At 35.7% G+C, this 12,476-nt stretch overlaps 2 protein-coding genes across 2 annotated transcripts; one reads left to right on the top strand and one right to left on the bottom strand.

The window, feature by feature from the left end:
* Positions 1–3,300: 3,300 nt before the first annotated feature.
* Positions 3,301–4,084, bottom strand: DL89DRAFT_312517 (uncharacterized protein). Its single transcript, XM_040890995.1, has one exon. The coding sequence runs from the start codon at positions 4,051–4,053 to the stop codon at positions 3,382–3,384; it is 672 nt and encodes a 223-aa protein (XP_040745900.1). The 5' UTR covers positions 4,054–4,084; the 3' UTR covers positions 3,301–3,381.
* A 375-nt stretch (positions 4,085–4,459) lies between these two features.
* On the top strand, positions 4,460–6,129 carry DL89DRAFT_312513 (uncharacterized protein; the record flags this gene model as incomplete). Its single annotated transcript, XM_040890994.1, has 1 exon — positions 4,460–6,129. The coding sequence occupies exon 1, from the start codon at positions 4,486–4,488 to the stop codon at positions 6,127–6,129; it is 1,644 nt and encodes a 547-aa protein (XP_040745899.1). The 5' UTR covers positions 4,460–4,485.
* Positions 6,130–12,476: the final 6,347 nt, after the last annotated feature.

The following is a 12,476-nucleotide window of genomic DNA, read 5'->3' as shown; positions in this document are numbered from 1 at the left end:
GGATTTGGTGGATATAGCGACAGTCAGCTATAGTATTGCCTCCCACAGCACCACCTCCTGCAACATCGCCTGTAGCATCGCCTCCTGCAGCATCAGCCTTGGATACCTTGTCTTGTAGCAAAATGAATATCGTTATACCATCTGTTGTCGCCATTCCGTGGAATTTTCTATCACCATGCGCCTTAAATGGCTTTGATGTTAGATCTGTGACCCGGCCCCACACATCCCACACAGATTATGTGATCCCTTGGACCGGGTCGTGTGCACAGACTGATGGTGCTGATGCATATGCATTGTTAAGTGCTGCAACAGTGTCTGCTGCTCCCGCCGATGCAGCAACAAGTGAATCAGCCGCTACTGCCGCAGTTGCTGCAGTGGCTTCTGTTTCATCTGATGGCACCTTCGCTGCTTCGCGTGCAGCCTTCTTGGCCAATTTTTCTCCCCTTTCTGCTGCTTTCCTCGCCTCTGTTGCTGCCTTCTTTGCTGCGCTGATCTTGGTAACCTGCTCGCGTGTTTTCGAAATAAACACCTGTTTGATTATTTGCTTGTCTAAGCGCACATGGCCTGGGATCCATGATTTCCGCAGAGGCAAGCATTGGGGAGGAGACTTGCCAAGCTGCTCATTCTCGATAAGCTGGCATAGGCGAATGTATGCACGCAGATGCTCAAGTGGATTTGCCTTGGCATCATAGGCATTAAGGACTGGTGCCAGCTTGTTGTAGATTGCAAGCATCAGTGGGGTGAGCACACTGAGATCAGGGTGCCTAGAGGCCACTGCCTGGCGGAGCTTCTGTGCAGGTGTATAAATACACACTTGACATGCATTATTGAACTCAGCCTTAGACACATTGCCTATTGTACTATGCAGTGTGTTTTCATAACTGCGAATATCAACCAATTAGGCCAGAATCTGCTGTAGGCAGGTACCATAGTGCAACACAATGATGTTCTTATATATTGTCATCAGCTTGGTATCAACATATATTGCTACCTGATTCATTTCACATGTACCATATAGCTTAATATCACTATTATATACTAGATAATCATAAATATGGTATCTAATTATATCCCTGAAATCTGTGCTTAATAGTTCTGACCTGTCCTTCCAGTTGATGAAATTCTTAGCAGGTATAGCTATCTTTACCTTCAGGTTGTGATAAATGGAGGCCATTCACAAATATAAATAGTTAAAGAATCTAAATAACTATTATCAGAATAACCAATTAACAAATAAGAAATCAATTACTAGCAGTAGATAAATATTTTAAAATACAGAATGTTTAGTAGTGGCCAAAAAGATTCTAGCAACTAGATTAACAAATAAACAAAGATGCCAAATATGGTGCTTCTACGAAACCCCCTTCGGCATCCTGAAAAATTTCAGTTGATACACAATTAATATGCTTCTACTGAGATAGAGGCTGCGTCCCGAGAAATCAACTGAAATTTTTCAGGATGCCAAAGGGGGTTTCGTAGAAGCACCATATTTGGCATCAGAACAAGAAAACAATAAAAATATTAATAATTATGAAATAGCTAACCAATTCTGACTGATCTCCTTATAGAACTAGACTTAATCAAAAGGTTCCATTTTAAAACATCATGTTCAAGTCATCAAGTCGTTATCATCCTATTTATAACTATTTTTCTAATACCAAGTAATCATATATATTATCAATTTTAAAAAGAATCAAACTATGCCATTTTAAAAAATCATAATAAATTCATCAAGTTGTTAGAACCCCATCTGTAATAAGTAGATATGCACCAAGCAATCATATATACAATCATTTTTAGAAAGATTCAAACTGTGCCATTTTAAAACATCATATTCAAGTCATCAAGTCATTAGTACTCCATCTGTAATTAATCAATATGCACCAAGCAATCATATGTATCATCAATTTTAGATTGAAGGAATCGATTTTGAATTTCAACAATAGATGCTTCTAACTCTGCTTTTTGGGGCAAAGTATGTATTGGTTCCACTTGTGTTGACTTATCATGTGTATCAGGGTAATCAAAGTTACTCATAACCCAGAGTGAGTGATGATGATCAATATGTACATCACTGTTTGCTAGTAACTTCTTCATATTATAGAGTAAGCAGCATAACTTCATTTGCACATTGTAAACATTCCTATTCTTTACTCTAACAATCTCCCTGTTTGACAGCCTTTTGAATGTATTGCCTAGTTCTCCAAATGTATTTTCTACCATTGAACGGAATGATCCAAGATGGGAATTATATTCAGCTTCTGTTTCTGATAAACTTGTTCCTCTCTGCTTTCTTACTGGTAAACAAAAGTTGTGCAGTCCAAAAGTATCCTGCTCTTCTTCCTCAGTCATCTCTTCCAAAATACTTTGTGGATAGCCACCATCAAGCACAATGCAATCAATAGGTGATATGTTCTTCAGTAGCCCCATGTTCTTAATCATTCTTGAGTCTGGGTGATCTCTACAGTCTTCAGTTGGTGAAACAAGTAGAACCATTCCATTCACATCAATGCATACTTGTGTGCGATATCCTGATTTTTTCAATTTGAATGAATAGAGATCTGGTTTGTATGCTCCATTGTGTAGTGCTCTTGAGTCATGGCCATCTAACATTAGTGTTACATGTTTAAACCCTTGTGGATTCTGTATCTTTGCTGCAAAGACTCGTAGTTCTGGAGTTGAAAACATTGTTTGCAGATAGTATGTTAGTTTCTTGTTCAAATCTTTCATTTCAGAAATATAGAACATATTGTGAATAGCTTGATAGCTGCTTCTTGGAATGAATCTTTCCATTTCATTGATTGACAATCCTTCAACAAGTTGGTACAAGATGAGCAATCCTTTCTCTACACTTCTGTAAGGACATGGATAATGAGTGCAACCAAACAAAACATTCAGAAAGAAGAAAACAGGAATCATCCCTAGATGTTTAAGAAGTGTATCTTTTATATGCTTAATTTCTCTTACTTCACGAACTTCACTTCTGTGATATTTTGTGGGCTTTAAAATTACCCAGTCATCATTCAGAAACTTCCATTTGTTTGTGTACAGCTTATGAAACTCCCTTTCTCTGAGTTCTTGTAATTGATGATTCATCATTGTGAGGCACTCATAAATTTAAAAGTTGTCATTTATTACAATGGGCCCATTCTACACTTTCTTCACTACAAAACTTGCTGACCTTGATGAGCAAGAGAGAGAAAAGCTTGCACAACTACTAACTAAGAATTTCAGTATGAGCAGGAAATTGTCAGTATATATCAGAGCATGGATTGAGAGTGTTTCAGAAGATAGGGGTGTTACTATTAAGCATGTGTTTGATGTATGCAACTACAGTTGTGCAGATATGGAAGTAATGGTTGCTAACTGCCCATTTTAAAACTAGATCCTCGCAATATGGATAATACGATTATGAATTCTAGCTACTTTAAGTACTACTTCTTGATTTGGTTCACCAATAATAGAAGCAATATATTCACCAAATGGACTACTTGCTTGTATTTTGATATGAGTGTGAGTACTGCTAACTACTTCATTGTGAATCATATAGATATCTAGATAGTAGAATGGCAACCCTCTAAAAGTATATAAGAAATAATGACTAACTAGGAACTCATCTCCAGCATGAAGTATGTTATAAGCAACTTTGTATCTAGCTGGCCTAAGATCAGTATTTTCTCTTATGTATATGGGTTCTAGATCATCAAGTTCAATGTTGCTGATATCAGCAATAAGATCATCTATTCCTAGGTCATCAGCATCCTCACTAATACTTGAGAGAGTTGAGAGACAAACTTTCTCTCTTGCTTGTTGAGCAGTTAGCCAATCAATATGCATCCCACGATAGTTTACAAGTCCCATTTCAGCAAATGTGTGTTGTTGTCTTTCTCTTGAAGCAACAGGCCAGAAAGAATTCCTCTGACTTGGAACAATGGTGATGTTTGTGTTATCTCTTCTTAGAACAACTTCTGATTCAACAGGACCACTGCTGGTAGCATATGTTAGAAGAACAGTTGGGTGCCCATTAAATGTAAGATTGGAAACAACAGTCATCACATCCTCATTCTCTTTCAACTTTTTAGCTATTCCTTGTTTCTGGAGATCAGTCAGAATTGGTTAGCTATTTCATAATTATTAATATTTTTATTGTTTTCTTGTTCTGATGCCAAATATGGTGCTTCTACGAAACCCCCTTCGGCATCCTGAAAAATTTCAGTTGATACACAATTAATATGCTTCTACTGAGATAGAGGCTGCGTCCCGAGAAATCAACTGAAATTTTTCAGGATGCCGAAGGGGGTTTCGTAGAAGCACCATATTTGGCATCTTTGTTTATTTGTTAATCTAGTTGCTAGAATCTTTTTGGCCACTACTAAACATTCTGTATTTTAAAATATTTATCTACTGCTAGTAATTGATTTCTTATTTGTTAATTGGTTATTCTGATAATAGTTATTTAGTTTCTTTAACTATTTATATTTGTGAATGGCCTCCTTGGGAGTACATCTTAACTCCCTTTTGGGACTTCAGTTGAAGAATAGAGATAATATGCCTGATATATCTGATGCAAGATATACTAGTAATGGCATTGAACAACAAGGATTTGTTCAGCAATCTGATATCTTTATGGATTCATGTGTTGTTGAGATACCTGAATCATATGCTCTTATAGATCAGATTAACAATATTACTCCATTTGTTAGATTGCATAGAGTTTTTGGTGATGGATACAGATTTAAGTATATGAAGTGCATGACAAGTGCAAGAAATGGTAAAGTCTCTGTTTACAAAGTATCTGCTCCAAATGTTGCAATAGCTGATCCTGCACTAACTGATATCTTTCTTAGGATGCATCAGGAACATGTATTTCTTCTGAACTATGATATTACAATGGATTGTTTAAACATATCTTCTAGGGCTGTGATTAAGGAATTTCTTCTTGATAATGAAATCAGTAGCAATGATATTCTTGATGATGAAGATAAAGTTGGAGCAAACTGTATTAGCTGGTTTACTGATGAAGATGAAATAAAAATTAGGAACAAGTTGTATAATAAATTTGTTCAACTTCTAGAAAGTGGTGAGGTTCGTAATCAACTTACTTCTAAGCTATCAGAGCTAGTGATGCCAACTTCTCAGCAATTTGGTGAAACACTTGTTGCTTGCAGGAATGAAGGATTAATGAGACTTGAGCTTACTGTTCACTCTCCTGAGTTGAAAGAAGTAGAATGGAACATAAACTTAATTGCTAGTACACTGGAGTTTCTTAGTGATTGTAGGACATTTGCAACATCTTATGAAAAGCAATGGATGGCACTAGTTGATCAGATTTATAACAAAAATATGTTATGCATTTACTTCCATAAAGAACATGCTCTTGGTTACTGCCATTGGTTCAATAGGACAACTATGAAGAAACAAGGAATAGCTAAAAAGTTAAAAGAGAATGAGGATGTGATGACTGTTGTTTCCAATCTTACATTTAATGGGCACCCAACTGTTCTTCTAACATATGCTACCAGCAGTGGTCCTGTTGAATCAGAAGTTGTTCTAAGAAGAGATAACACAAACATCACCATTGTTCCAAGTCAGAGGAATTCTTTCTGGCCTGTTGCTTCAAGAGAAAGACAACAACACACATTTGCTGAAATGGGACTTGTAAACTATCGTGGGATGCATATTGATTGGCTAACTGCTCAACAAGCAAGAGAGAAAGTTTGTCTCTCAACTCTCTCAAGTATTAGTGAGGATGCTGATGACCTAGGAATAGATGATCTTATTGCTGATATCAGCAACATTGAACTTGATGATCTAGAACCCATATACATAAGAGAAAATACTGATCTTAGGCCAGCTAGATACAAAGTTGCTTATAACATACTTCATGCTGGAGATGAGTTCCTAGTTAGTCATTATTTCTTATATACTTTTAGAGGGTTGCCATTCTACTATCTAGATATCTATATGATTCACAATGAAGTAGTTAGCAGTACTCACACTCATATCAAAATACAAGCAAGTAGTCCATTTGGTGAATATATTGCTTCTATTATTGGTGAACCAAATCAAGAAGTAGTACTTAAAGTAGCTAGAATTCATAATCGTATTATCTATATTGCGAGGATCTAGTTTTAAAATGGGCAGTTAGCAACCATTACTTCCATATCTGCACAACTGTAGTTGCATACATCAAACACATGCTTAATAGTAACACCCTTATCTTCTGAAACACTCTCAATCCATGCTCTGATATATACTGACAATTTCCTGCTCATACTGAAATTCTTAGTTAGTAGTTGTGCAAGCTTTTCTCTCTCTTGCTCATCAAGGTCAGCAAGTTTTGTAGTGAAGAAAGTGTAGAATGGGCCCATTGTAATAAATGACAACTTTTAAATTTATGAGTGCCTCACAATGATGAATCATCAATTACAAGAACTCAGAGAAAGGGAGTTTCATAAGCTGTACACAAACAAATGGAAGTTTCTGAATGATGACTGGGTAATTTTAAAGCCCACAAAATATCACAGAAGTGAAGTTCGTGAAGTAAGAGAAATTAAGCATATAAAAGATACACTTCTTAAACATCTAGGGATGATTCCTGTTTTCTTCTTTCTGAATGTTTTGTTTGGTTGCACTCATTATCCATGTCCTTACAGAAGTGTAGAGAAAGGATTGCTCATCTTGTACCAACTTGTTGAAGGATTGTCAATCAATGAAATGGAAAGATTCATTCCAAGAAGCAGCTATCAAGCTATTCACAATATGTTCTATATTTCTGAAATGAAAGATTTGAACAAGAAGCTAACATACTATCTACAAACAATGTTTTCAACTCCAGAACTACGAGTCTTTGCAGCAAAGATACAGAATCCACAAGGGTTTAAACATGTAACACTAATGTTAGATGGCCATGACTCAAGAGCACTACACAATGGAGCATACAAACCAGATCTCTATTCATTCAAATTGAAAAAATCAGGATATCGCACACAAGTATGCATTGATGTGAATGGAATGGTTCTACTTGTTTCACCAACTGAAGACTGTAGAGATCACCCAGACTCAAGAATGATTAAGAACATGGGGCTACTGAAGAACATATCACCTATTGATTGCATTGTGCTTGATGGTGGCTATCCACAAAGTATTTTGGAAGAGATGACTGAGGAAGAAGAGCAGGATACTTTTGGACTGCACAACTTTTGTTTACCAGTAAGAAAGCAGAGAGGAACAAGTTTATCAGAAACAGAAGCTGAATATAATTCCCATCTTGGATCATTCCGTTCAATGGTAGAAAATACATTTGGAGAACTAGGCAATACATTCAAAAGGCTGTCAAACAGGGAGATTGTTAGAGTAAAGAATAGGAATGTTTACAATGTGCAAATGAAGTTATGCTGCTTACTCTATAATATGAAGAAGTTACTAGCAAACAGTGATGTACATATTGATCATCATCACTCACTCTGGGTTATGAGTAACTTTGATTACCCTGATACACATGATAAGTCAACACAAGTGGAACCAATACATACTTTGCCCCAAAAAGCAGAGTTAGAAGCATCTATTGTTGAAATTCAAAATCGATTCCTTCAATCTAAAATTGATGATACATATGATTGCTTGGTGCATATTGATTAATTACAGATGGAGTACTAATGACTTGATGACTTGAATATGATGTTTTAAAATGGCACAGTTTGAATCTTTCTAAAAATGATTGTATATATGATTGCTTGGTGCATATCTACTTATTACAGATGGGGTTCTAACAACTTGATGAGTTTATTATGATTTTTTAAAATGGCATAGTTTGATTCTTTTTAAAATTGATAATATATATGATTACTTGGTATTAGAAAAATAGTTATAAATAGGATGATAACGACTTGATGACTTGAACATGATGTTTTAAAATGGAACCTTTTGATTAAGTCTAGTTCTATAAGGAGATCAGTCAGAATTGGTTAGCTATTTCATAATTATTAATATTTTTATTGTTTTCTTGTTCTGATGCCAAATATGGTGCTTCTACGAAACCCCCTTCGGCATCCTGAAAAATTTCAGTTGATACACAATTAATATGCTTCTACTGAGATAGAGGCTGCGTCCCGAGAAATCAACTGAAATTTTTCAGGATGCCGAAGGGGGTTTCGTAGAAGCACCATATTTGGCATCTTTGTTTATTTGTTAATCTAGTTGCTAGAATCTTTTTGGCCACTACTAAACATTCTGTATTTTAAAATATTTATCTACTGCTAGTAATTGATTTCTTATTTGTTAATTGGTTATTCTGATAATAGTTATTTAGTTTCTTTAACTATTTATATTTGTGAATGGCCTCCTCTTCATAGTTGTCCTATTGAACCAATGGCAGTAACCAAGAGCATGTTCTTTATGGAAGTAAATGCATAACATATTTTTGTTATAAATCTGATCAACTAGTGGGGGTCATTCCTGAACTTATAAATTTTAGTAAATTACAATTTTGTTAGATAGATATTTGAATAATCGTTTTCAGAACTATTTTTAGCTACTAGATATTTTTGGAACAGATATTCATAATTGTTGTGTCCAGAATGTTTTTGTGTGTATAATTGATTTTAAAAATACAAATATTTTTTTTGCCATTTCACCCAAACCGCCATCGGCATCTTGGAAAAGTTTCAGTGAACATAATTTCCTTGTGGTTACTTAGCCATATCTATTGAGATATTGACTTTTGTTGCCCAATGATAATTAACCCCAAATATGCAAAGGTTTTTCTTTCTGGTTAAAATTATGTTCACTGAAACTTTTCCAAGATGCCGATGGCGGTTTGGGTGAAATTTTTATTTCACTGAAATTGCCAATAGTTCCAGCATGCATAAATAGTTAATGGGCAGATAAGTATCTCTGTATAACCCCCAGTGCCATCCATTGCTTTTCATAAGATGTTGCAAATGTCCTACAATCACTAAGAAACTCCAGTGTACTAGCAATTAAGTTTATGTTCCATTCTACTTCTTTCAACTCAGGAGAGTGAACAGTAAGCTCAAGTCTCATTAATCCTTCATTCCTGCAAGCAACAAGTGTTTCACCAAATTGCTGAGAAGTTGGCATCACTAGCTCTGATAGCTTAGAAGTAAGTTGATTACGAACCTCACCACTTTCTAGAAGTTGAACAAATTTATTATATAACTTGTTCCTAATTTTTATTTCATCTTCTTCAGTAAACCAGCTAATACAGTTTGCTCCAACTTTATCTTCATCATCAAGAATATCATTGCTACTGATTTCATTATCAAGAAGAAATTCCTTAATCACAGCCCTAGAAGATATGTTTAAACAATCCATTGTAATATCATAGTTCAGAAGAAATACATGTTCCTGATGCATCCTAAGAAAGATATCAGTTAGTGCAGGATCAGCTATTGCAACATTTGGAGCAGATACTTTGTAAACAGAGACTTTACCATTTCTTGCACTTGTCATGCACTTCATATACTTAAATCTGTATCCATCACCAAAAACTCTATGCAATCTAACAAATGGAGTAATATTGTTAATCTGATCTATAAGAGCATATGATTCAGGTATCTCAACAATACATGAATCCATAAAGATATCAGATTGCTGAACAAATCCTTGTTGTTCAATGCCATTACTAGTATATCTTGCATCAGATATATCAGGCATATTATCTCTATTCTTCAACTGAAGTCCCAAAAGGGAGTTAAGATGTACTCCCAAGGAGGCCATTCACAAATATAAATAGTTAAAGAATCTAAATAACTATTATCAGAATAACCAATTAACAAATAAGAAATCAATTACTAGCAGTAGATAAATATTTTAAAATACAGAATGTTTAGTAGTGGCCAAAAAGATTCTAGCAACTAGATTAACAAATAAACAAAGATGCCAAATATGGTGCTTCTACGAAACCCCCTTCGGCATCCTGAAAAATTTCAGTTGATACACAATTAATATGCTTCTACTGAGATAGAGGCTGCGTCCCGAGAAATCAACTGAAATTTTTCAGGATGCCAAAGGGGGTTTCGTAGAAGCACCATATTTGGCATCAGAACAAGAAAACAATAAAAATATTAATAATTATGAAATAGCTAACCAATTCTGACTGATCTCCAATATATAGAACAAAAAACCCCTTATTATAAATATTGCAGGATCAAAGGCATCATTGTCAGCTAGTTGATAGAGTAATATTTATTATGTAAGCATATATGTATGCTCTTTGATGATATTGGCAATATTGATACTATATATAAATTACTATAGGTAATTTGTTAGAGAAATTTGATAGACAAAGGAGAGTATTTATAGTTACATAACTGAGTAATTGTAAATGTCCTCTACTAGCTATAGTATACCTCAATATGGGGCTTAGCTTAGTGATATGCATTTATAACTATTTGATGGATATATCTGACTGCATAGGAATCACCTGCCTTCTGCAGTGGGATGAACCCTCACCTTTGCTCTACAGCCTTCTATAATAAATGTTGCTATAAAATATGTATAGTCAGGCTATATTAAGCTCTCTTTATAGGTGTATGCTTCCTACTATACCAGATAGGCAAGGTTCTTATAAGGCTTCACTACTGACCCTACTCCCAATAACTCTGCTATCACCCAGATTTCAAGCAAGCAACTAAGCAAATAAAGAAATATTCAGCTGCTGCTAGTAATGGCAAGTTAAAGCAGCATTACCTATACCAATCAAGCCCCAAAACAAGCCCCCAAATATAATTTCTAATATTTAACTTTCTAAGCAGTTACAATCGGCCATAGGCCATGAAGCCCTGTGGCAGATTTCCTGCCATAATATTGACTGTCTAAACCATACTGGCTAGCTGAACTCGCACCGCAAGTGCCCTAAGTCAAATATCTTTACCTATATGGAGATCAGTCAGAATTGGTTAGCTATTTCATAATTATTAATATTTTTATTGTTTTCTTGTTCTGATGCCAAATATGGTGCTTCTATGAAACCCCCTTCGGCATCCTGAAAAATTTCAGTTGATTTCTCGGGATGCAGCCTCTATCTCAGTAGAAGCATATTAATTGTGTATCAACTGAAATTTTTCAGGATGCTGAAGGGGGTTTCGTAGAAGCACCATATTTGGCATCTTTGTTTATTTGTTAATCTAGTTGCTAGAATCTTTTTGGCCACTACTAAACATTCTGTATTTTAAAATATTTATCTATTGCTAGTAATTGATTTCTTATTTGTTAATTGGTTATTCTGATAATAGTTATTTAGTTTCTTTAACTATTTATATTTGTGAATGGCCTCCTATATAAGATTTTATAGTCCAAAAAGTGTCCGACCATCCGCTAGAAATTATTTAATTGGTTAAAAAAAACTCTTAAGCTTCAACACCAGTTTGAGTAACTTGCTCTGTAAACTCCTTTTGATCTTGTGCAGCATCTGACCTCATCAGTGAAACCAGGGTGACAAGTTGTTATTGTAGTGGTCACAGGTCTCTACTGGATATCTCCATTGGTTCAGCGCAAGAGCAGCTCTCAGTATCGGTCGACCTGATAACTTCTATGGCGTCATCATGGTGGTCATCACCGGCTGCGCAACACCCTTAGGATATTCATTCATGAGCACCTATTGAATAAGGCCATATAGCTCTTCTGGTGGTTATGCAATATTTGTGGGTTTATTTTATAAATTAATTTGTCTTATGAACATGCGTAAGCAGTAGTATTTGGGTCACAACGGACCCAGTATGTATAGACTGATTCAAGAGACTGTATCAGTGCTAAGGACCCCAAGAACCATGCAAGCCAGAAAATCTTTAATAAAAAGTTCTTAATGCTATGCACACGCAATACAGCAAAACTGAACAGCATCATTTCTCTTCTTACTTGCCTATTGAACTTCTCAAATGGATATTACCTGCAGCACTACTGTCATAAAGACATCACTTGGTGGTATTGGCTTCCGTGATTCTATGTTGCCCTGCCTAGAGCAATTTGTACACAGCATCAATATCATCAAAGAGCATACATACATGCTTGCATGATGGATATTACTCCATCAACTAGCTGACGATGATGCCTTTGACCCTGCAATATTTGTGAAAAAGGGGTTTTTTCATTCCATTTATTTATTTATTTATCGCAACCTGAAGGCGAAGACTGTCATATCTGCCGAGGATTTCGTCAACTGGAAGGACAGGTCAGAACTGTCAAGCGCAGATTTCGGTGATGTAGTTAGATATCATATTTATGATTATCTATTACATAATGGCGATATCGAGCTACATGGCATATGTGAAATGAATCAGGTAGCGACATACGTGGATACCAAGCTGATGACAGCATATAAGAACAACATTGTGTTGCACTATGGCACCTGCCTACAGCGGATTCTGGCCAAATTGATTGATATTCGCAGCCGCAAAAACACACTGCACAGTACAATGGGCAATGTGTCCAAGGCTGAGTTCAATGACGCATGT

Source organism: Linderina pennispora (genome assembly GCF_002104995.1).
Source record: "Linderina pennispora strain ATCC 12442 chromosome Unknown DL89scaffold_3, whole genome shotgun sequence".
NCBI classification, from domain to species: Eukaryota; Fungi; Kickxellomycota; class Kickxellomycetes; order Kickxellales; family Kickxellaceae; genus Linderina; species Linderina pennispora.
The sequence above is the reverse complement of the archived record's forward strand: the minus strand, read 5'-3'. Positions and strand labels throughout refer to the sequence as shown.

Bases quoted from the DNA above. Each gene is read 5' to 3' on its own strand.
- DL89DRAFT_312517 (XM_040890995.1), bottom strand. From the start codon at position 4,053: ATGACTGTTGTTTCCAATCTTACATTTAATGGGCACCCAACTGTTCTT.